The sequence below is a fragment of the Somniosus microcephalus genome, chromosome 23, assembly GCF_052327205.1.
Source record: "Somniosus microcephalus isolate GS21.2 chromosome 23, FLI_Smic_1.0, whole genome shotgun sequence".
Taxonomy (NCBI): domain Eukaryota; kingdom Metazoa; phylum Chordata; class Chondrichthyes; order Squaliformes; family Somniosidae; genus Somniosus; species Somniosus microcephalus.
Window position 1 is genome coordinate 14,406,866 of NC_141009.1, and position 25,588 is coordinate 14,432,453.

The following is a 25,588-nucleotide window of genomic DNA, read 5'->3' on the forward strand; positions in this document are numbered from 1 at the left end:
GAATGCTCCTTGTTTGTTGGTCAGTCCCTGTGGAGCAAAACACAAACTCGAGTCTGTAGGTACAGGAAAGAAAGACTTGCATTTATATAGCACCTTTCACGACCACCGGACGTCCCAATGCACTTTACAACCAATGAAGTACTTTTTAAGGTATAGTCACTGTTGTAATGTAGGGAACGCAGCAGCCAATTTGCACACAGCAAGCTCATAGAAACATAAAAGATAGGAGCAAATCAAATCAACTTTTATTGTCATTGTTAGTGCACAAGTGCAGTCCAACAAAATGTAGGCTTGCGGCTCCCGAGAGTGTACATTTAGATTAAGACATTTAAACATTCAACATACATTTGGCTTGTAATACATTAACATAAACATAACCATAATAAAGTGCATTGGCAGATGTGCAGGCTTTAGAGTTTATTTGTGGAGTTCAGTAGGATGACAGCCCTGGGAAAGAAGCTGTTCCTAAATCTGGTCGTACGGGTGCGAATGCATCTGTAGCGTCTCCCAGATGGCAGGAGGGCGAACAGACTGTGGCTGGGGTGGGTAGGGTCTTTGATGATGGTCCGTGACCTCCGTAAACAGCGTTTCTGGTATATGTGCTCTATGGTCGGTAGCCGGGTGCCGGTAATGCGTTGGGCAGTTTTGACTACCCGCTGCAAGGCTTTCCGGTCATAGTAGCTACAGCTGCCATACCATACTGTGATACAGTTTGTCAGGATGCTCTCTATTGTGCAGCGGTAAAAGTTAGAGAGGATCAGGGGTGACAGGTTACATCCCTTCAGCCTCCTTAGGAAATATAGGCGCTGCTGGGCCTTCTTCACCAGAGAGGAGGTATTGAGGGACCAGGAGAGGTCTTCCGTGATGTGGACTCCGAGGAACTTAAAGCTGTCCACCCTTTCCACCACAGCCCCATTGATGGCCATTCGGCCCCTCGAGCCTGCTCTGCCATTCAATGAGATCATGGCTGATCATCCAAACTCAGTACCCTGTTCCTGCCTTCTCTCCATATCCTTTGATCCCTTTAGCCTTAAGAAATATATCTAAGCTCCCACAAACAGCAATGTGATAATGACCAGATAATGTTTCTGTGATGTTGGTTGAGGGATAAATATTGGCCCAGGACACCAAAGAAAACTCCCCTGCTCTTCTTCAAAATAGTGGCATTGGGATCTTTTACATCCGCCTGAGAGAGCAGACCGGGCCTCGGATTTTATGGTACCTCCGACAGTGCAGCACTCCCTCTGCACAGCACTGGAGTGTCAGCCTAGATTGCTGTGCTGGAGTCTCTGGAGTGGGACTATGAAACCCACAACCTTCTAGACTCAGAGGTGAGGGTGCTAACCACAGAGCCACAGGAGAAGTGACATATTCAAAAATATCCCTCTTATTATCGAAGAAAACCACGACGTTGAAATTTGCAAATTTCACCCCGGCCAGTGAAAGCCGCTGTCAATGTTGATTTCAGGTTGGACAGAAACAAGGCGTGCATTTGGACCCTGGATAGAGATAGAGAGAGAGACACATACAAACACACAGCACAAGGAGTCTCACTCACTCAGCCCACCGGCCATCAAGACAATAATAAACCCAACATGCGGGCGTCTGTACGTGCCTTCAGCTCCTAGTGGTAGATGCAGAGGGAAGGACAGAGAGAGAGAAAAACACCCAGGTAAACTAGCAGCCTTATCAGTTGTGCAAGGCTGGGAGAGAGATACAGTAAGCTGCGGGGAGAAAACTTGCAGGGGAGTCGTGGAACTGCTCAAAGCACGGGAGATAATCAGGATTGCGAAGATGTTTGGTTTGACAGCCGTTTCTTCCTGATCCGGGTGTTTTTTAAATATATATATTGTGAGAGAAAGGTTCGAGTCGATTTTATACAAAGGTTTCGTGTCCATAACACTTGAGACTTTAATGCTGCATTGTGTGTGTGTAGAGCAGGCTGGATGCAAGACGGAGACGCGGGCACCACTGGCAGCAGCAGCAACAACAACAACACTGACTCGGGTCAGTTCCGCTGGTCAGTTTCAGGACTGATCCACCTGGCTACATGGTCCGGGATGAACTCCAGCGATGCCAAAGATTACCTTTCAAAAAGGGAGATACCTCGGCTGTTCGAGGTAAGAACGTGGCAGAGAGCGGGGGGGGGGGGGGGGGGGGAGAGAAGAGGGGATTCTTCATTTAGTTCACATTCAGCAAGGCGGATCTCGCTCTGATTTGTACAATGCTGCAAATGAAGGCAGAATTTTTCATGACTTTTTTTTTGATACCTCCCTCCCACCCCCTCCCCTGAAACTGACTGTCGGGATCAGCAGGTGTTGGAAGGGCTGTGTTGCACAATGTGGTGAAACCTGTATATCTAGGCAAGTGATTCTCGCTGGCATTTGCAGTTCGAGGGGGGAGAGGAAGATCCCTCTGTGATGGGGTAGTGGATTTTTTTTTAACTCTTTAGAGTACTGGGTTATCTGTGCACAACAACAACAACTTGTATTTATATAGCGCCTTTAATGTAGTAACACGTCCCAAGGCGCCTCACGGGAGTATTTTAAGACAAAAAATTTGACACCCAACCAACCAAGGATAAATTAGGGCAGGTGACCAAAAGCTTGGTCAAAGAGATAGGTTTTAAGGAGCATCTTAAAGGAGGAAAGAGAGGTAGAGAGGTTTAGGGAGGGAATTCCAGAGCTTAGGGCCCAGGCAACAGAAGGCACGGCCACCAATGGTTGAGCAATTTTAATCAGGGATGCTCAAGAGGACAGAAATAGAGGAGCGCAGATATCTCGGGGGGTTGTGGGGCTGGAGGAGATTACAGAGATAGGGAGGGGCGAGGCCATGGAGGGATTTGAAAACAGGGATGAGAATTTTGAAATTGAGGCGCTGCTTAACCGGGAGCCCGTACAGTATTTGGATGTGAAATATATATTTTATACAGAGGCCTCCTCCCTTCATTATAAATCTGGGACCGTTCCTAATTAAGTTACTAATTTAACTGCAAGGCAAAATGGATCCTTCTACTTTTTGTCACCTTTTTCCAGAAGAATCAAAAATTTGCATCTCTTATAAGCGTAATAATCATTCGAGTTTTGGATTTGTCCTATGCATGTTCGGCCAGTCTTCGAAAGCATCTTGCAAGATCCTTGGGCGGTTTTGTAGATGGCGGAGTTAGCACCACTGTTGACATTGTTGGGACAAATCTCAATGATACAGCACAGGAGGAGGCCATTCGGCCCATCCTGCCCATGCCTGCTCTTTGAAAGAGCCATCCCCAATTAGCCCCACAACCCATACGCTTGCCCCACAGCCCTGCCATTGGTGCCGGCCAGGTGACGTGGCATTCTCTCACTCAGCCAGTTGTTATGATCTGGAATGCATTGTCTGAAAGGGTGGTGGAAGCAGATTCAGTCCCATTAAGAATTGGTTCCATACTTGAAAAGGAAACATTTGCAGGGCTACGGGGAAAGGGCGGGGGGGAGCGGGACTAATTGTGAGCTCTTTCAAAGAGCCGGCACAGGCACAATGGGCCGGCTGGCCTCCTTCTGCACTGTACGATTCCATGATTCTCTGATTTAAAATCAGCAGTGAGAGAGAGAGAGCCAAGACTTAAGTCAGGAATGCTGCCATTTAAGTTTCACAGTGCTGGAGGATCAACAGTAGATAGGAATACACAGATTGATGTGAGAAAGATGGGTGAGGTGGTGGTGTATTTCTGGACACTAAACAGCATGAAGATGAGCAGATTTGTAGTGTTAGCACTTGTCTTATGTAATGTCAGGGATATTATTCCAGACTTCTGGGTGAAATTTTGGGTGGATCATCTTGAACGTGGGTTATCTTATATACGGTAAACAATCATAAATAATGTGTTTTAAAAAAAAAAGTACTAGAGTTTGTGTAGTGGCTGGGAATTGAACCTGTCGTTAACGTGACACTGGGGATGGAGATTTCGGAAGCGGCTGTTTTAAGGATGGAGTGAGCTTAGAGTAGCCAAATAATGGTAAAACCACATTCACACAGCAGTCATTATCTTGTCGCTTTTGTCAAGGAGATGTGACAATATACTTAAGAACAGGAAAAGAGGTTCCACCCTGGTGGGAGAGACCAATAGGAAGCTCTGGAGAACTCGTTAATTATTATGTGGCCGATTGTACTTGCATACATGTTATTGCTCATGTCGGCCAACCTCTACATGTGAAAAGTGGGAGTGCGTTATAAGGCAGTCATAAAGTGCAGGTCCTAATCTGTGAGGATTTTCCTTCAGGTTTATTTAATACATTTTTAAAAAGGTAATTTGTATATTAAAATGAACTGAAATATTGAATGGCAATTAGAGATCAGATTGTAAAAATGATAGTTTCCTGGCAATGGCTACAAAAGCAGAAGCTGCTTGAGAATGTCATACAAACTTCATTACTCACCCGAATATAGAAGTCACAGACAAAATGACAAACTATCTTTAGAGGGGGTGCAACGAAGGTTCACTAGATTAATTCCTGGGATGAAAGGGCTCTCCTATGAGGAGAGACTAAAGAAAGACTTGCATTTCTATAGCGCCTTTCATGACCACTGGACGTCCCAAAGCACTTTACAGCCAATGATGTATTTTGGAGTGTAGTCACTGTTGTAATGTAGGAAACACGGCAGCCAATTTGCACACAGCAAGCTCCCACAAACAGCAATGTGATAACGACCAAATAATCTGTTTTAGTGATGTTGGTTGAGGGATAAATATTGGCCAGGACACGGGGGAGAACTCCCCCTGCTCTTCTTTGAAATAGTGGCCGTGGGATCTTTTACATCCACCTGAGAGAGCAGACAGGGCTTCGGTTTAACATCTCCTCTTAAAGACGGCACCTCCGACAGTGCAGCACTCCCTCAGTACTGCAGTGGAGTGTCAGCCTAGATTTTTGTGCTCAAGTCTCTGGAATGGGACTTGAATCCACAACTTTTCTGACTCAGAGGCGAGAGTGCTGCCCACTGCCACAGCTGACACACAAGTGGAATGTGCCTATATTCTCTGGAGTTTAGAAGAATGAGAGGTGATCTAATTGAAATGTATTAAATTCTTAGAGGGCTTGACAGGGTAGATGTTGATAGTTTGTTTCCCCTGACTGGAGAGTCTAGAACTAGGGCTCACAGTCTCAGGATAAGGGGTCGGCCATTTAGGACTGAGATGAGGAGAAATTTCTTCACTCAGAGGGTGGCCCAGATTCTTGCTCTCCATTGACACCTGCAGGAAGGTATGTGCGTGCGCGCGTGTCAGGTGCGAACTCAGCCGTGATGTCCCCCATCATATGAAATAGTTCACCCAGCGTCTAGGCTCACGCATGAAGAGCAGCCAACTAGGCCAGGTGGAGAGGGCTGCGAGTGCCCACGGAGTCCTACCTCAGCAAGAGCCGCCGGGGGTCAGGGGAGAGCGGAGAAAATGGCCTGGGATGTGCGGTCGGAGCGAACTGGCAGCAGTTGTGGTCAGTCGCTGACAGCTCCGCAACAGGCTGCGCTGTGCCCCCCCCCACCTCCCCCAACTCCATCCCACAGAGCCGGCAATCAGTGAAATCACTCAAATCAGGGAAACCGACAAAATCCTCGGCTCTTCCGCTGTAATTACGCTGTTAAATTCCCCACTAAAAGTTAGACACAAAAGGGATTCGGCGTAACTGGAGTTTTGACAGCATTATTATGACTAAACAAATATTAAGGGCCTGGAAAACCAATTTTAATTTTGTGCAGTGTGAAATTTGTCCATTAAAAAAAAAATTACAATTTTTAAGAAACTTTTCAAAAAAATGTTTTTAACATTTTTTTTTTAAAGTTTGTCCACCGTTATTTCAGGTTTGCCTTTTCCACACGTGAGAGCCCCAATCTTTCTTTTTTCCCTCTCTAGCTTTTTTAAAAACTTAGGGGGAAAAATTTGGTGTCGCCCATTTTGGGGGCGCTAATATCAGCTGGGCACAAAGTTTAGCGCCCGACGCTAATTATCACTTCCGATTGCAAAATTCGCCTCTATCGCCCCTGGAGGTGATTTGAGCGCTAAATCAGGCGCTACACACCTCTCTTAAGGCGCAAATGTCAGGGAGCGAGGCGCTACCTCGCAATGCTACCGAAGCTCAGGTGATGTCCGTTACCATGGAAGCCAGAGAGACTGGCGCCGTCCAGTTCTTAAAGGGGAGGGGCCATCTTGCTGGCCAGCCACACCCTGCTCACTGCAGCCTTGAATTTCGGCCTGGAGAGACCTCAAAAGCAATTAATGGATAGGCCCAGGGAAAGAGCTCGGCACTTAGGAACCTCGAAAGTGGTGCTGAAGACCAAAACTCCTTAGGACAGCGTTAAAACCAAAAATTTGTCCGACAAGAAAAGGCAGGAAGTGCCCGCCTTTAAATAGCGCTCTCCCAGCCCCTTCCCAACTTGAAAACGTTCCCCTCTACCTGTCGTTCCTTGCGGCAGGCGGAAAGGCAGGGGAGAGCGACTCAATATCTGGTCCGGGGCGCTACCAGGGCGTTGCGCGCTTGACTGACATCACGATCTGCGGGCGCAGGAGATCGTGGCGGTAGTGTTTAGCGCCGCCGCAACAAAATGACTGGTCAATTTCGCGAGCGGCGCTGAAATTGCCGCACTCGGGCATTAAGTTCCTAGCGCCCCGTTAGCGCCGCCCCCGCGAGGCACTAACGGGAGGCGCTAACCAACCGAATATTTCACCCTTAGAATTTTAAGAGCTTATTCACTTCCTGGTTCGCTGTCTGTGAGAATTCTGCCTTCTGACTGGCTGCTTAGACAGCCTGTTGACATCACAGCAGCTCGCACAAGGGGATCTCCCATTACCGGGTTAGGTTGATTTGGCTATGATAAATTGACCCTTAGTGTTAGGGGATTAAATACGTGGGGTTACGGGGATAGGGTGGGATATGTGTCGGTGCAGGCTCGATGGGCCGAAATGGCCTCTATCTGCACTGTGGGGATTCTGTGATTCTGTGATAGGGGAAGGACAAAAATTGAGAAGGAAACAGATTAGCTGACAGATTAAAAAAATGTTTATATGGCACATATGATGTCATTTAAATAATTTTGATATTGTTTTAATAATAACATAACATGTAATAATCGGCAACAGATTTTTGAGACTGGGGGTTAATAGCTAAATTGTGCATTTTCATTCTGATGTCATGCCAAGCGTGCAGCTGTTTGTGTTTGCATAGATCATAATGCACCACATTTTTCCTTCCCTGGTTTGCTGGTGTGCAGTTTAATAAGGATCGAGGAAGTCTTATCTATTCACTGAAGGAAATTCAAGTGAAACTTAATCCTGTTTAACCCGTTTCAGGACTGAGTGAGCCAGATTTTAACCCTTACTCGCTCAGCGGGAACCTGGTGTGCGGGCGGTTAAAATCACCCTGGCTCTCACCTGTCCGAAAACTGCCATGATCGCAACATCTGCAATTTGAACCGACTCTCCCTGAGCAGGCAGCAAGGACACCCGCCCGGAGCCAACAGGGTCCTTCTTTACATGTGCGTGTTGCGGCTCGATGACATCATTGAGACCCGACAGTAATTTTAACTCGGGCCTGAGCGGGTAATCCCCCTGGAGTTAAAAATCGGGGCCAGGCTGTGACTTTTCCTGTTTCTTTGACCAAACATTCAGGATGAAATATTTCAGTAGCCCCTTCCGAACATCTCAAGGCTCTTCATACACTCTTGGGAGTGCAGTGGCTCTTATTATGTTGATAAATGCAGCAGGCATTCTGCACACAGCAAGGTCCCACAAACAGAATGAACAGCTCATCTGTTCTTTTTAGTGGTAATTGTTGAGAGGGGAATGTTTGCCAAGATACTAGGAGAATCGTCCGCCATTCTCTCGTTAAACCGCTTGCATTTTAACCTCGGTAATGATTACAGATACCAAGAGCCCCCAAATACCAGTGAAAATCCTGTAATACTCGGTCACTATGAACCGATGGGTCTAATTGTAAACTTATGGAATCCTGGAATGTGCTTCCCCGAAACACAAGTAAGAATTTCAAAAATCCCACGTACTGTAATAAAAATGGAATTTGATTTATTCAGTCACAGAGACACAGTGGCTCTGTTTATAACACTCTCATGATTTGCACTCCACCCTTACTGTAAGACTCTGTTGTAATCCCTTATAATTCTCGCACAAGACAGTGTGCACTTGAAAAAGCCTCTTGAACTGTCACAGGATCACAGGATCACAGAATCTACAGTGCAGATAGAGGCCATTTCGGCCCATCGAGCCTGCACCGACACATATCCCACCCTATCCCTGTAAACCCATGTATTTAATCCCCTAACACTAAAGGTCAATTTATCATAGCCAAATCAACCTAACCTGCACATCTTTGGACTGTGGGAGGAAACCGGAGCACCCGGAGGAAACCCACGCAGACACGGGGAGAATGTGCAAACCTTTACACTTTATTAAAAAAATGACCATTCTCTACATAAAAAACACAGGTAACGCTCACAGGCCCAGGGATCAGTGAGTGATAGAAACTGAAATCAAAAAAAGAAAGAAAGACTGTCATTTCTATATCGCCCTCCACGACTTCAGGGTGTCCCAACGCGATTTACAGCCAATTAAGTACTTTTTGAGAGTAATCACCATAATAATGTGGGAAACGCGGCAGCCAATTTTTGCACAACAAGTTCCCACAAACAGGAACGTGGTAAATGGCCAGATAATCTGTTTTAGTGATGTTGGTTGAGGGATAAATATTGGCCAGGGATCCCCTGCTCTTCTTTGAAATAGTGTCCGTGGGATCTTTTACATCCAGCCGAGAGTGCAGACGGGGCCTCGGTTTAACATCTCATCCGAAAGACGGCACCTCCGACAGTGCAGCACTCCCTCAGCACTGCACTGGAGTGTCAGCCTAGATTTTTGTGCTCAAGTCTTATGGAGTGGGGCCTGCACCCACAACCTTCTGACTCAGAGACAAGAGTGCTGCTCACTGAGCCACGGCTAACTCCACTGAACTCATGTGAGCAATGGCATATTTATTGAAAGGAAATAGTGATCACAGTTAGTAGCCATTTGCTGGTCAGGTGTGTGAGGCCTCACACTTTGAGAGAGCGGATTGCTGCTGCTCAGATTCTAACGCATGTTATGCAGTGTTGACAAAGGCAGAAATAGAAACAAATTTTTCTGATTTTTAATTGTGATTAACATGGCAGCTGTTAAAGAAAAAGTAGGGTGTTTTGACTAACCTGGTTCTCACCTGCAATGTAGTTCAGGCAATTCCACACATAATGGGCATGTGTTTAAATTCTTTTAATTCTAAAGACTGCACAGAAGAGTTGTGTTGGGTTTTAGCAAATGATGATTAACGGTACAAACCGTGATCTTGGAAGTGCTACCAAGAAAACTATACAATAATTTCAAAACGTACTATACAGGGCCCTGGTGAGACCACACCTGGAGTATTGTGTACAGTTTTGGTCTCCTTACCTAAGGAAGGATATACTTGCCATAGAGGGAGTGCAACAAAGGTTCACCAGACTGGTTCCTGGGATGGGGGGATTGTCCTATGAGGAGAGATTGAGTAGGCCAGGCCTATATTCTATAGAGTTTAGAAGAATGAGAGGTGATCTCATTGAAACGTACAAAATTCTTACAGGGCTTGACAGGGTAGATGCAGGGAGGGTGTTTCCCTGGCTGGGGAGTCTAGAACCAGGGTCACAGTCTCAGAATAAGGGGTCGGCCATTTAGGACTGAAATGAGGAGAAATTTCTTCACTCAGAGGGTGATGAATCTTTGGAATTCTCTACCCCAGAGGGTTGTGGAGGCTCAGTCGTTGAGTATATTCAAGATAGAGATCAATAGATTTTTGGATATTAAGGGAATCAAGGGATATGGGGATAGTGCAGGAAAGTGGAGTTGAGGTACAACATCAGCCATGATCTTACTGAATGGTGGGGCAGGCTCGAAGGGCCAAGTGGCCTACTCCTCCTGCTATTTCTTATGTTCTTATCTTCCTTTGTGCTAGGTATGACTCCAGCCAGTGGAGAGTCTTTCCCCTGATTCTCATTGACTTCAATTTTACTCGGGCTCCTTGATGCCACGCTCGGTCAAATGCTGCCTTGATATCAAGGGCAGTCATTCTCACCTCACCTCTGGAATTCAGCTTTTTTCCATGTTTGGCCCAAGGCTGTAATGAGGTCTGGAGCCAAGTGGTCCTGCTGGAACCCAAACTGAGCATCGGTGAGCAGGTTATTGGTGAGTAAGTGCTGCTTGATAGCACTGTTGACGACACCTTCCATCACTTTGCTGATGATTGAGAGTAGACTGATGGGGCGGTAATTAGCCGGATTGGATTTCCCGTCTTTTGTGGACAGGACATACCTGGGCAGTTTTTCACATTGTCGAGTAGATGCTAATGTTGTAGCTGTATTGGAACAGCTTGGTTAGAGGTAAGGCTAGTTCTGGAGCACAAGCCTTTAGCACGATAGCCTTTGTTGTATCCAGTGCGCTCAGCCGTTTCTTGATATCACGTGGAGTGAATCGAATTGGCTGAAGACTGGCTTCTGTGATGGTGGGACCTCAGGAGGAGGCCGAGATGGATCATGCGCTTGGCCCTTCTGGCTGCAGCCTTGTCTTTTGCACTCGCATGCTGGGCTCTGCTATCATTGAGGATGGGGATGTTCATGGAACCTCCTCCTCCCCTCAGTTGTTTAATAGTCCACCACCATTCACGACTGAATGCGGCAGGACTACAGAGCTTTGATCTGATCTGTTGATTGTGGGATCGCTTCGTTCTGCCTATAGGATGCTGCTTCCATTGGTTAGCATGCATATAGTCCTGTGTTGCAGGTTCCCCATGTTGGGGTCTCATTTTTAGGTACGCCTGGCACTGCTCCTGTACACTCCTCATTGAACTGAGATGAGGAGAAATGTCTTCATCAGAGGGTGGTGAATCTTTGGAATTCTCCACCCCAGAGGGCTGTGGAGGCTCCGTCGTTTCAAGACAGAGATCGATAGATTTTTGGATATTAAGGGAATCAAGGGATATGGGGATAGTGCAGGAAAGTGGAGATGAGGTAGAAGATCAGCCATGATCTTATTGAATGGCGGAGTAGGCTCGAGGGACTGTTATGTACTAAGATCACGTGGTGACGGAGCCGGTTGGTTCACAACATGGTGTGGTACAGTCCAAAAGAGTGTTTCAGTGTTCGCTGACCCCTCAGCCGTAGTAACGAGATTGCTGCATTTGACTTCAGTGTCCCTGAACTAATGTAAAAATACGCAGAGTAGCTGCCGTTGGTTCCTAGCTAGCATTCCCTGGTGGGAAGTGCGGAGTGTGGATGTTGGGCAAAGACGGGATTGGGCTTGGCTGTGATGTCTCCCTCCCCAAGAAGTGTGTCCTGTCAGAGGGTGGTTAGCGCCACTGCCTTTGCAACTGCACCCTAACAAGAGCATCCTCGAGAGGAGTGGAATATAGGATCCGAAAATACTGTGCTTTTCATTCAAATATAATCACTAATCTCAACACCTGAAAACAGATGATCCGGTCATTATCACATTGCTGTTTGTGGGAGCTTGCTGTGCGCAGATTGGCTGCCGCGTTTCCCACATTACAACAGTGACTACACTTCAAAATAAGTACTTCGTTGGCTGTAAAGCGCTTTGGGACGTCCTGCGGTCGAGAAAGGCGCTATAGAAATGCAAGTCTTTTTTCTGCTAAAACAACTCCATAGGGATTTTTTCATAAGCCCTGATCATCCCTTTGCTGATATTGTCATTCTCTAGACTGCAACTCCTTACTTAGAAAACAAATGGTAACTGAATCATTTCAGGATGTAATCGCCTATTTTTGGAGAGTGGTCAGACAGATGGTGTGTACTCGTCAGTGCTGGGGAGATAAAACCAATAAATCATTTGAGAATGTTAACTATAATATTCCCTGCCAGTACTCTCTCAAACTAACACGTTTTTGGTTTTTTTGCATTTTCTTTGCCTCTTTTCCCTCCTTCTTCTATGTTCAAGTCCCCACTCCAGAGACTTGAGCACAAAAATCTAGGCTGACGCTCCCAGTGCAGTGCTGAGGGAGTGCTGCACTGTCGGAGGTGCCGTCTTTCAGATGAGACGTTAAACCGAGGCCCTGTCTGCTCGCTCAGGTGGATGTAAAAGATCCCACGGGCACTATTTCGAAGAAGAGCAGCGGAGTTTTCCCCGGTGTCCTGGCCAATATTTATCCCTCAACCAACATCGCAAAAACAGCTTATCTGGTCATTATCACATTGAACGTAGAAGAAGGAGGGAAAATAGGCAAAGAAAATGCAAAAAATCCAAAAAAGTGTTAGTGGGAGCTTGCTGTGCACAAGTTGGCTGCCGCGTTTCCCACATTACAACAGTGACTACACTTCAAAAGTACTTCATTGGCTGTAAAGCACTTTGAGACGTCCAGTGGTCGTGAAAGGCGCTATGGAAATGCAAGTCTTTCTTTCTTTTCTGTGCGGAAGATGTTAACTCCGGTACACCTCAGGGGCACCAGTCGCCCTTTTGTACCTCACCCAAGTGACTACCGAGCCCAGATGGTGTCAAGAAGAGGCTGTTTGACCATGTTTGAGCCAAGCTCAATCCTGTCCTCAACCAACAACCATCTGGAGGGGAAGCAGTGGTGGTGCTGGTGGTGGTGGGGGGTGGGGGGTGGTTGTGGTGGTGGGCTCTGGCTGATATTTCCCTCCCTGACCTAGGACCACTGAGCCCAATTGTAGCACCGTATTGCCACCCAAGTTGGGATCAGCTGACTCAACTCAGACAGGGAATCACCCTCCTGGTCTGTGTGACTCAGTCTGACTGCCTTTACCTACTGAGCCACCAGGAGGGTCCACACCTGGAAAGTTATCACTTGGACACACAAGTTCAAAGGAATTATTACCCTGGCTGTTTATTTTACTGTCTATCCAACACAGCACCATTTCAAGATGTATTATTGTGTCCCAACACCACTAGGAAGAAAGACTGGCATTTCTATAGCACCTTTCATGACCTCAGGATGTTTCAAAGCACTTTACAGCCAATGAAGTACTTTTGAAGTGTAGTCACTGTTGTAATGCGGGAAACGCAGAAGCCAATTTGTGCACAGCAAGCTCCCACAAACAGCAATGTGATAATGACCAGATAATCTGTTTTAGTGATGTTGATTGAGGAATAAATATTGGCCCCAGGACACCGGGGAGAATTCCCCTGCTTTTCTTCATAATAGTGGCCACGGGATCTTTTACGTCCACCTGCGAGGCAGACGGGGCCTGCGTTTTAACGTCTCATCCGAAAGACACCGCCTCCGACAGTGCAGCGCTCCCTCAGCACTGCACTGGGATTGTCAGCCTAGATTTTGTACTGAAGTATCTAGAGTGGGACTATGAACCCGCAGTCTTCTGACTCAGAGACGAGAGTGCTGCCAACATGAGCCACAGCTGACACTAGGATCAAATCAGTGAGACATCCAATCTCATAGAGCTGCCTGTGGATGCTCTCAAATTGGCCTGCCACCCAACAGGAACAATAAAAAAACCCTCTCCAGTGTGGGTACCACTGCCACCTTTAACAGGGTGCTCTGTGTACGGATTTAAACAGAATCCCTCCAGGGGAGACTCTCATTTATATGTAAGTTGTACAGCTGTTTTCAGCTGACTAACAACATTTCCCAGCTTTATGCCACCTCAGGAAAGAGTCGCTCTCTCAACAGACACGGTTCAGTGAAGGCCCGTGATAGAATGATTTGAAATATTCGAATGAGAAAGGCCAATCATTCAGCGCAGCTTCACGTCAACCAGTATTTCTAACTTTTTCTCTGCAGGAAATAAAATGGTGTCTGTAAGGATTACCTAAATATCAGCGCAGTGAGTGGAGTCATGTGGCAGACCATTCAATAGGCTGCTCATGTGGTTTGCTGCCATGCAACTGAGGATTAGCATCCAGGGCAGATAACGTGGGCTAAATGTGCAGATAATTAATGTTTGACCATGTAATGGTGAAGTGTTAGCACCTTGCTTCGAATGAAGTCATTTTGAGGTTTCGAACATCCTCTCATTTTGGTCTCCCAGTGTATTTGTTAAACTTGAGTTGATCCCAATAATTCCAATGGGTATCGGTACTTCTCTGGCCCATGGAGAAACACAAATACAATCTTCACTTCCGCTCTCCCCCTCCATTAAACAGCCAGTGATTGGACACTTACCCTCTTCTACTCCCTGCTGGCATTTCCTTTTGTTACGTGAGGATTCCTAACAATTCAACATTGATTGATTTATTTACTTCCTGTACAACTCTGCAGCATACAACTGCTCTCTGCCAATTTACAAATTACTCCTTACCGATTGACTGACTTCAATTTGGATCTAACCAGTTTCCTAACTGCAATATTGGTACAGCACTTACTGGCGTTAAAAGGATGGCTCTCAATTCTCATACTCAAACTGGCATATCATTACACTCTTTAGATCACCAGGACTGCTGGAGATTATAGAGAGTATCCATAGGAGATCAAAGCTAATCTATCAGATTTACACACCCCACACACACAGACACACACACAGACACAGACACACACACACAGACACACACACAGACACACATTTACACACGCCTACAAACAGACACACACTCATACACACACACAGACACACACCCCTACACACACACAGACACACACCCCTACACACACCCCTACACACACCCCTACACACACATCCCTACACACACACCCCTACACACACACCCCTACACACACACCCCTACACACACACACCTACACACACACCCCTACACACACCCCTACACACACACCCCTACACACACACCCCTACACACACACCCCTACACATACACACCTACACACACACCCCTACACACACACCCCTACACACACACCCCTACACACACCCCTACACACACATCCCTACACACACCCCTACACACACATCCCTACACACACCCCTACACACACACCCCTACACACACACCCCTACACACACACCCCTACACACACACACACACACACCTACACACACACACACCTACGTGGTCACCTGACAATGAGTAAACTTTGTAAATCATTACAGTTGATGTAATTCCAGCCACTGACTCCTGCAACTGGCTCTATGGTTGGGAATCATAAGGTGAAATATAGAAAATAATGGAAATAATGCTCCATAGACAGCACTGTGTTCAATGCCACGTAAATTTGTTGTCTGCAACCGTGACTTCCCACACATTGGGTGAAGGTTTCTTCTAGGTACGAAGTATAGCAAAACCATAAACCCATCCTTTATATACGATTCTACCAGACCTTGTGCACAGAGAAATCCTTTCTCTGTCCTACCATGGTGTGTCACTAAAGGACTAGTAGGGATGGGGTGGGAGGGGTGGTGTTGAGCAGAGGCTGGGCACCATCACAGGAAGTTCCCTGGGCCATCCTTTCTGATATTCAAGTATAGAAAGACACTGGCAAAGAACAGGGAGCTGGGCTCCAGCCTGAACCCTTGGGAAGATTGGCATATTTCAGGTGTGGAAAGAGTTAGCAAAAGCAGAAATGTGAATGGTCTCCCCCCATAAATACATAGAAATTAAAACATGGACACAGGCCATTCGGCCCAACCAGTCCATGCTAGTGTTTATCTTCCACCCGAGCAGTAGTCCTCATCCCATGATGTGCGCCATGGGGAGAAAACGGGGTAACATGTACTAGCAAGGCACGTGTGTAGATATTCTCTTCCCCACAAGACACTGGAATCCTTGCAGAAGCTATAAGTTGACTCCGTGGGTTTTTTTTTGTCAATTGTGCAGGCTGCATGGAGAAGGCTGTCACTTAACACCCTTGCTAATCAGCACTCTTCTGCAACACGAACCCATGTAGGGTAAAACTGTCAGCAGGAAGTCTTGGTCACATATCAGGGTCATACCACAATCTGGTGTCACTGTGGTGTTGAATTTCCCTTGTCAGTGGTACATCTGCAAGAGGTCCCTGTCATTACTAGAACACGGTTTAGGTCACTATTGGACCGGAGCACACAGCTGTGAACGGAAGAGGATTTTCTTTTTCCCCAATCGCATTTTTTCTCCTTTACTTCCTTCACCTGGTGAAGGGTGCTGATCCGTACAAGGGTATGGTCCTCCAGTACAAGTCCCAAGTAGTCATTCTTCATGTGTGTGGCTGGACTGTGTCACTGCAGAGCCTAATCCTGCCCTTGCCTCACACATCAGCAAGGGTATCACTGGCTGGAATCCTGGCTATTTGCCTTACTCCCCCAGCCCGAGATATTGAGTGAGACCTTCTCTGCTCCACTTGAGATGAACAGCCGTGGCTCAGTGGGCAGCACCCTCGCCTCCGAGTCAGAAGGTTGTGGATTCATAGTCCCACTCCAGAGACCTGAGCACAAAAATCTAGGCTGACACTCCCAGTGCCAGTGCTGAGGGAGCGCTGCACTGTCGGAGGTGCCGTCTTTCAGATGAGACATTAAACCGAGGCCCCGTCTGCTCTCTCAGGTGGACGTAAAAGATCCCATGGCACTATTTTGAAGAAGAGCAGGGGAGTTCACCCCGGTGTCCTGGTCAACACTTATCCCTCACTCAACAAAAGAAGTGGATGCGTTGGTTGTAATCCACCAAAATTCCTTGGATTCTGGAGAGGTCCCAGCAGATTGGAAAACCGCAAATGTAACTCCCCTATTTAAGAAAGGAGGGAGACAGAAAGCAGGAAACTATAGACCAGTTAGCGTAACATCTGTCATTGGGAAAATGCTGGAACCCATCATTAAGGAAGTAATAGCAGGACGTTTAGAAAATCATAATACAATCAAGCAGAGTCAACATGGTTTTATGAAAGGGAAATCATGTTTGACAAATTTGCTGGAGTTCTTTGAGGATGTAACGAGCAGGGTGGATAAAGGGGAACCAGTAGATGTCGTGTATTTGGATTTCCAGAAGGCATTCGATAAGGTGCCGCATAAAAGGTTACTGCACAAGATAAGGGCTCACGGTGTTGGGGGTAATATATTAGCATGGATAGAGGATTGGTTAACTAACAGAGAGTCGGGATAAATGGATCATTTTCAGGTTGGAAAACTGTAACTAGTGGGGTGCCACAGGGATCAGTGCTGGGGTCTCAACTATTTACAATCTATATTAATGATTTGGATGAAGGGACCTAGTGCACTGTAGCCAAATTTGCTGATGATACAAAGATAGGTGGGAAAGCAAGTTGTGAGGAGGACACAAAGGCCTAGAAATTCAGTTGGGCGCGCCAGCCGTTAGCGCCTTAGGGGGAGTAGATCTCGAGCGCTAGGCGCTTATCGCCCGGGCGCAGCGCGATCTGCGCCTCTCCCCAACTTCAGGACACATTTAGCGCCGGCGCAAAGTCTTAGCGCGCGCCCTGCTGCGCGCGCAGATCATGATGTCATTTAATAGTGCAACGCCCTTTGTGCGCCCCAAACCGGAACTTCACTCGCGCCGGCCCATTGTGCGCCGGGCGTCCCGAGCGACTGTGAAGTGGAACGGTACACAGGCCAGCCGGGCCGGGGGGAGCGCTAATTAAAGGGCACTTACCCAGCAGTATAAAGGCCAGCCATTTTGCAGCATTCACTCTTGTGCAACGGTTTTTTGGACAGAGACCAAGGAGGAGAGTTTACTGGTTTGGACCAACACTTGGACAGGTATTTTTGGCTCAGGCCAGAGCTTACCAATGATCGTAGCCTTCATTCAGAGCTCAGTGTTTGCCAGCATATAATGGGGGCTGCATTGGGTGGCAACGCTGAATTTCAGCCTTATGCCAGAAGGGCTTACAGACGCCGTGAGAGAGTGGCAGCCCTGGCTAGACGCAGAGGGGGCAACAGGCGTCGCCAACTGAGGCCTTACCCACGCAGGGTATACCGCCAGCAGACCTCCTATCTGACCATGTCTGCCGCGATGTGTGTTAGGAGGCTGCGATTCCGAAGGGAGGTGGTTACAGACATCTGCCGGCTGCTTCAGAGAGATTTGCAGCCACAGCTGATGCGCAGGACGTCTCTGTCGGTGGCAGTGAAGGTGACGGTGGCTCTCAACTTCTATGCCTCCGGCTCCTTCCAATCCGCTACTGGGGACATCGCTAACATCTCCCAGTTCGCCGTGCATTGCTGCATCCGCCAGGTGACCGAAGCCCTTTTCAGAAGGAGACATCAATTCATCTCCTTCCCCATGACCCTGGACAAGCAGCAGCAGCGTGCAGTGGGGTTTGCAAGAATAGCGGGCTTCCCCATGGTGCAGGGCGCCATTGACTGCACGCATGTGGCTTTGCGGGCACCTCTTGAGCATGCCGAGGATTACCGCAACCGGAAGGGCTACCATTCCCTCAATGTACAGCTGGTGTGTGACCACAGGCAGCGCATCCTAGCTGTCAATGCCCGCTTTCCAGGCAGCAGCCACGATGCCTTTATCCTGCGACAGACAACTGTGGCTGACATGTTCCAGGCACAGCCTCCCCCAAGAGGATGGCTTATCGGGGACAAAGGCTATCCTTTGTGTACCTGGCTCATGACCCCGCTCCGCGCGCCCACGACCCCTGCTGAAGAGGCATACAACGAGAGCCATCAAGCGACGAGGAGCCTCATAGAACAAACAATCGGCGTGCTCAAGCAACGGTTCCGCTGTCTCGACTGCTCCGGGGGAGCCCTCCAGTATTCGCAGGATCGGGTCTCCCAATTCGTCATCGTTTGCTGCATGCTGCACAACCTGGCTATCCGCAGGACTCAGGCACTGCCACCTCACGTTGGACCACCACCTCAGGAGGAGGAGCAGGAGGAGCATGAGGACGACGAGGACGAGGAGTACCAGCCCAGGAGGGACGCACAAGGTCCAAGGGCCGCCCGTCGTCGGCTTATTGAACGTCACTTCTAAGCCCCCTGTCAGGGAATGGCTTGTGCCAATGATAGAACATGATTGCAGCCGCTCCGCAAGCCCTCAGCCGGTTAAGGCAACAAACACTTCAAAGATCAAACATGGACAATGTGAATAAATAAAATGCTTTATTGTACAAACTCTGGGCCCTTCCCACATGAAAACCAAAAACAGAGGAAACCCCCAAAAAACACTCAAACACATTACTCGCTCCCACAACCTGGGGAGGATTAACAAAATAGGGCAACTAAAATGGCCGTCATTCTCGGCCTTCGTCCAAAACAAACATCACATCATCGGCCTTCAAAAAACAAACATCCAATTCTCGGCCTCAAGAAACAAACATAAATGGCCACACATTCGACTATTTGGCCCGCTAGGGCGATGCCTTGGCCATCTTTGGGTGGCCCCTGCCCGCCCTGCTGCTCCGCCTCAAAGTAAGGCCATTGGCTGCTGCAAGGCTGGGGGCAGGCTCCCGAGGGGCACATGTCGTGACGGCAGATGCCCTTGGGGGTCGGCCTAGTCGAGGTCTGGCCGTCGAGCGGGCGGCTGTTGATTGCTGCAGCTGTGGCTGGCCAGCATCAGTCGCTGCAGCAGCTCCTGGCAGCTCCACTGGGGGAGTGGCAGTGGTGGCTGGAGGAATGGCGGCAAGCTGGCGGATGGCAGGCGCTCGCTGGTCGCCTGAGACACTGGCACTCACCCGGGCCAGCACTGCAGCATGCGCACCAATCTGCCGAGGGACAGACCGATGTGCTGCTGCAGCGCGCCGGGTGCCCTGGCGATGCCTGGCTGACACAGCGAGTGTGGCAGCAGTGAGTGCCCGTGTTGACCTGTTCACTGACCGCAGCAGAGCAGCCAGTGACTGGACGGCACCACTAATCACCTGGCCAGTCGCTGAAAGATCTGCCCGGTATTCCGCCCGACTGGTGGCCTCTAAGGGCCCGAACTTGGCCACACTCCGAGAGAGGGAATCGATGGACTCAGGCAACCGTGCCACTGCCGCCATGAGCTCCGTGTGTCGGCGCTCCGAGTCCGCGGACAAGTCTTCGAGGCGTTCCATCTCCTCGGCGAAGAGCATCTCCTGACTGGAGGCCGGACTCTCCCTCTGGGGAGAAGGCCGCCGAGCTGGCCGACCCTTCCTGCGTTGCTGGAGGCCGCTGGGCCCAGCAATTGGACTCCCCTCCGACGCATCACCCCTCTGGGGAGAAGGCCGCCGAGCTTCCACCCCCCTCCCGCCTTTCTGCAGCACGCAGGTCCCAGGAGCTCCCCTCCCCTTCGACACTTCCGCCACGCTGCCCTCCAGGGAAGACGTGTCCCCTACATTGGCCTGGGTGGCCGCGGCTGAGGGTTCCCCTGATGGGCCGCCTTCCTCTTGCTCCTCCTCCTGCTCCTCCTCGGAGGGTCTGTCACTGGCAAGTTGAGGGACCTCCTCTTGACCATCTGAAAGCAGGAAGGCACAAGAGTAGCTTTAGAGTGAGGAGAGGGCATCAGTGCGGGATGCATGAGTGGTGGCATTCAGCGCATTGGTCGGACAGTGGCAAAGGATGTAGATCTGATGCGCAAGTGGGACGAGAGAGGTGCAAAAGGTGATGTCCTTACCATTGCTTCCCAGAACAGGGTCGGCATCTCCACATGCAACGGGCCCAATCACCCGGTCACCCATGAGGCGCTCCACGCGATGTTGCAGGTCGGTGAGTGGCTGGATATGGGGTCGGCCTCCCCCGGTCGCAGTCCGGCTCTTGCGATTATTCGCCAGCTTGGCCTGCAAGAGAAAGGACGGCCTCTAAGTACAGTGTGTCGCCGTGATCTTGTGTGCACTGCCTCCCATGGTGGAATAGCCTGGCCAGTGTGTCGCCATGATCTGGTGTGCACTGCCTCCCATGGTGGAATAGCCTGGCCAGTGTGTCGCCATGATCTGGTGTGCACTGCCTCCCATGGTGGAATAGCCTGGCCAGTGTGTCGCCATGATCTGGTGTGCACTGCCTCCCATGGTGGAATAGCCTGGCCAGTGTGTTCAGTGCAGAATGTGCAATTGATGCTCATGCCTGTGCCATAGCTGCTGGATGAAGGCTGGCCATTAGAGCTTTCAGGTCCCTTTGCCCATAATGTGAGGTGCACATGCAAGGATGAGGAGGTCATTGGAAAGGGTACTCACCCTGACAATGCGTGTGAGGTCATTTAACTTTTTGCGGCATTGGGCACCGCTCCTGGGGACGTCGCTGTTGGCTGACAGCTTGCTGGCGACATGCCTCCAGGCTCTCCTGTAGACGCGGACCGTTGCCTTCTTGCCATTGTCCGGGTACAAAACATGGCGCCTCTTCTCCACAGCAGCAATCAGCACACTCAGATCACGCTCTGAGAAGCGCTGCGCACGTTCACGGGCCTTCTCCATGTCTTCAGGCGCTATTTGGGTTCAGCAGCAGTGTTCAGGCCTAGCTGGAGGGCTCCACTATCCAGGGCGTGGCAGCAGACACAGTCGACCCTTCCCCCTTAAGAGCTGGCCGGCGCCAGGGTGTCTGCTGTCAGTCACGAGATGGCCGCACCTGCGCTGCGCCCGGCCTCGGCGCTATCGATCACCACCTCCGGCTTAGCGCCCAAAGAGAGGCGTCCAGCAGCAGTTTTAGCGCTCGCCCGAACTAGTAGGGCGAAGCTAATGAATATCGGAGAAGTGGCCTAGATTTGGCGGCGGCCGCAAACTTTAGCGGACGCCCCACTTTAGCGCCCCAAAAGTGGCGTCAATGAATTTCTAGGCCAAAGAGTCTGCAAAGGGATATAGAGAGGTTCAGCGAGTGGGCAATAAGGTGGCAGATGGAGTATAATGTGGGGAAATGCGAGGTTATCCACTTTGGTAGGAAGAATAAAAAACCAAAATATTATTTAAATGGAGAGAGATTACAGAATGCTGCGGTACAGAGGGATCTGGGGGTCCTCGTACATGAAACACAAAAAGTTAGCCTGCAGGTACAGCAAGTAATTAGGAAGGCAAATGGAATGTTGGCCCTTATTGCAAGGGGGGTGGAGTATAAAAGTAGGGAAGTCTTACTGCAACTGTACAGGGCGTTGGTGAGACCACACCTGGAGTACTGCGTACAGTTGTGGTCTCCTTATTTAAGGAGGGATATACTTGCCTTGGAGGCAGTTCAGAGAAGGTTCACGAGGTTGATTCCTGGGATGAAAGGGTTGTCTTATGAAGAAAGGTTGAGCAGGTTGGGCCTATACTCATTGGAGTTTAGAAGAATGAGAGGGGATCTTATTGAAACATATAAGATTCTGAGGGGGCTTGACAGGGTAGATGCAGGGAGGATGTTTCCCCTCGTGGGGGAATCTAGAACTAGGGGGCATAAGTTCAGAATAAGGGGTCGCCCATTTAAATCGGAGATGAGGAGGAATTTCTTCTCTCAGAGGGTCGTGAATCTTTGGCATTCTCTACCCCAGAGAGCTGTGGAGGCGGAGTCATCATTGAATATATTTAAGGCGGAGATAGTCAGATATTTGAGCTACAGGGGAGTCGAGGGTAATGGGGAAAAGGCAGGAAAGTGAAGTTGAGACCAAGATCAGATCAGCCATGATCTTATTAAATGGCGGAGCAGGCTCGAGGGGCCGAATGGCCTACTCCTGCTCCTATTTCTTATCACAGAAAACAGATTATCTGGTCACTATGGCATTGCTGTTTGTGGGAGCTTGCTGTGCAGAAATTGGCTGCCGCGTTCCCTACATTACAACAGTGACTACACTTCAAAAAGTACCTCATTGGCTGTAAAAGTGCTTTGGGACATGAAAGGCGCTCTAGAAAAGTCTTTCTTTCTCAGCACAGACAGGGGATTAAACCTTGGACTATTCTGCTCTGCATTTAGCTACATTTGCCAACTTGGCCTTTGGAGGGAAGCTCTGAATAGCTCTTAAAGGGACGTCCTTCACAAATTAGCAAAAGAACCAGAGGCGACATGAGAGAAAACAACATTTACGCGACGATTTATTATGATCTGGAATGCATTGCCTCAAAGGGCGGTGGAAGCAGGTGCAATAATAACTTACAAAAGGGGATTTGATAAATACTTGAAGGGAAACATTTGCTGGGCTGTGGGGAAAGAGCAGGAGGGAGCGGGACTAATTGGATCGCTCTTTCAAAGAGCCGGCACAGGCACGATGGGCCAAATGGCCTCCTTCTGTGCTGTAGGACCCTAGGAAGGACAGAGGATCAGCGGGACCTTGGTGTGCATGTACATAGATCCCTGAAGGCAGCAGGACAGGTAGATGAGGTGGTTAGAAAGGCATATGGGATACTTGCCTTCATTAGCCGAGGCATAGAATATAAGAGCAGGGAGGTTATGATGGAGCTGTACAAAACGCTAGTTAGGCCACAGCTGGAGTACTGTGTACAGTTCTGGTCGCCACACTATAGGAAGGATGTGATTGCATTGGAGAGGGTGCAGAGGAGATTCACCAGGATGTTACCTGGGCTGGAGCGTTTCAGCTATGAAGAGAGACTGGACAGGCTGGGGTTGTTTTCCTTAGAGCAGAGAAGGCTGAGGGGGGACCTGATTGGGGTGTACAAAATTATGAGGGGCATAGATAGGGTAGATAGAAAGGAACTTTTCCCCTTAGTAGAGGGGTCAATAGCCAGGGGGCATAGTTTCAAGGTAAGGGGCAGGAGGTTTAGAGGGGATTTGAGGAAAAACTTTTTCACCCAGAGGGTGGTTGGAATCTGGAACTCACTGCCTGAAAGGGTGGTAGAGGCAAGAACCCTCACAACATTCAAGAAGCATTTAGATGAGCACTTGAAACGCCATAGCATACAAGGCTACGGACCAAGTGCTGGAAAATGGGATTAGAATAGAGTAGAGTAGAATAGAGGGCTTGATGGCCGGCGCGGACACAATGGGCCGAAGGGCCTCTTTCTGTGCTGTATAACTCTAAGATTCTATTATTCTACAAAGGACATTTAGAAACAGTGACCTTTTTGCTGCCGGAGCCCTGAGGTTCTGGTCTTTTGGCGTTGCTATGTGTGGAGCTGCTAAGGAGAGGCAGCGGCAGAGAGATTTAAAATGGATGAGATGTTAAATTGAGCGAGATCTAAGCCGTGAAAAATGCATCTCCATTTTTAGTTGAAGACTGTGAGAAATGTAACTTTCCTTTCTGCCCAACAGAGCCTGTTGTCGGGGCTGATGTACTATCGGCCTGAGGATCCTATAGAATACCTCGAGGGATGTTTGCAGAGGGTTCGAGAGTTAGGAGGGCCGGAGAAAGTGAAGTGGGACACATTTATCACCCAGGAACGTCGGCCATTACCTCCAATCAATGGCGGGCAAGGGAAGAAGCCAATATTTCGAGCAGGTGAATGAACAAATTCAAGTTAAACTTCAGTTATAACATAAGAACTAGGAGCAGGGGGCTGTGTCAGCTGTAGCTCAGTGGGTAGCACCCTCACTCTCTGAATTAGAAGGTTGTGGGTTCAAATCTCACTCCAGGGTATATAAATCTAGGTTGACACTCCCAGTACAGTGCTGAGGGAGTGCTGCACTGCCGGAAGTGCCATCTTTCAGATGAGACATTAAACCGAGGCCCAGTCTGCTCTCGCAGGTGGACGTAAAAGATCCCACGGCCACTATTTTAAAGAAGAGCAGGGGAGTTCTCCCCGGTATCCCTCAATCAACATAACCAGAAACAGATTACCTGGTCATTGTCACGGGGCTGTTTGTGGGAGCTTGCTGTGCGCGGGTTGGCTGCCGCGTTTCCTGCATTACAACAGTGACTCCACTTCAAAAAAAAGTACTACATTGGCTGTAAAGCTCTTTGGGACGTCTGTGAAAGGTGCTATATAAATGCAAGTCTTTCTTTTTCTTTAGGCCATTCGGCCCTTCAATAAGATCATGGCTGATCTACCTCATCTCCACTTTCCTGCCCGATCCCCATATCCCTTGATTCCCTTAATATTCAAAAATCTATCGATCTCTGTCTTGAATATACTCGATGACTGAGCCTCCACAGCCCTCTGGGGTAGAGAATTCCAGAGATTCACCACACTCTGAGTGAAGAAATTTCTCCTCATCTCAGTCCTAAATGGCCGACCCCTTATCCTGAGACTGTGACCCCAGACAAGGGGAAACAGCCTCTCTGCATCTACCCTGTCAAGCTCTGTAAATATTTTGTATGTTTCAATGAGATCATCTCTCATTCTTCTAAACTCTAGAGAATATAACAAATGGAATGCTGCTGAGCCTGTTTTGATAGGCCTGACTGCAGTGTGGAGGAGGTGGGGGGGGGTGCGGCGGCAGCACGCTAATGAAAGACCTGGGCCCAATTCCAGTTGGGTTTAAAAAGCATTTAGATCTGATTAAAAGGCCAGTCCTTGCCCAAGTACCTTTTTTTTTAGTGTGTGTCCGGAAAAGTGGAGAGGAGCTGTGTACATCGCCACGGCAACGACGTAAAAGTGACTCCACAACCGACGCGCTTTACATCATTGCGCTAAACTCTTTGCAAAGACACAAAGGAGTTTACCAAAACAGAGCCGGTGGCGTTTCACGTAGGCCCAAGCACGCAGGGGCTTCACAGTTTGTTCCTAAAAGTCTATTAGTGAGCTGCGTCCAAGCACCTTGGCCCTAGAAGCCAGCGCAGTGTCAACTCTCCCTCAAGCCGAGTGAAGCCCAACAAGATTAGGTAGGATAAAAATCCACAGAAATACTCAGTCACATTATAAATATGTTATCA

General features: G+C 48.8%; 1 protein-coding gene across 1 annotated transcript in view; it reads left to right on the forward strand.

The window, feature by feature from the left end:
• Positions 1-1,588: 1,588 nt before the first annotated feature.
• LOC147101672 (adenylate kinase isoenzyme 1-like) overlaps positions 1,589-25,588 on the forward strand; it is a 191,884-nt gene continuing 167,884 nt past the window's right edge. Inside the window, exons 1-3 of the mRNA XM_085965447.1 lie at positions 1,589-1,672; positions 1,937-2,120; positions 24,028-24,214. Coding sequence (XP_085821573.1) covers positions 1,635-1,672; positions 1,937-2,120; positions 24,028-24,214 — 409 coding nt within the window. The 5' untranslated portion in view covers positions 1,589-1,634. The remainder of the gene's footprint in view (positions 1,673-1,936; positions 2,121-24,027; positions 24,215-25,588) is intronic.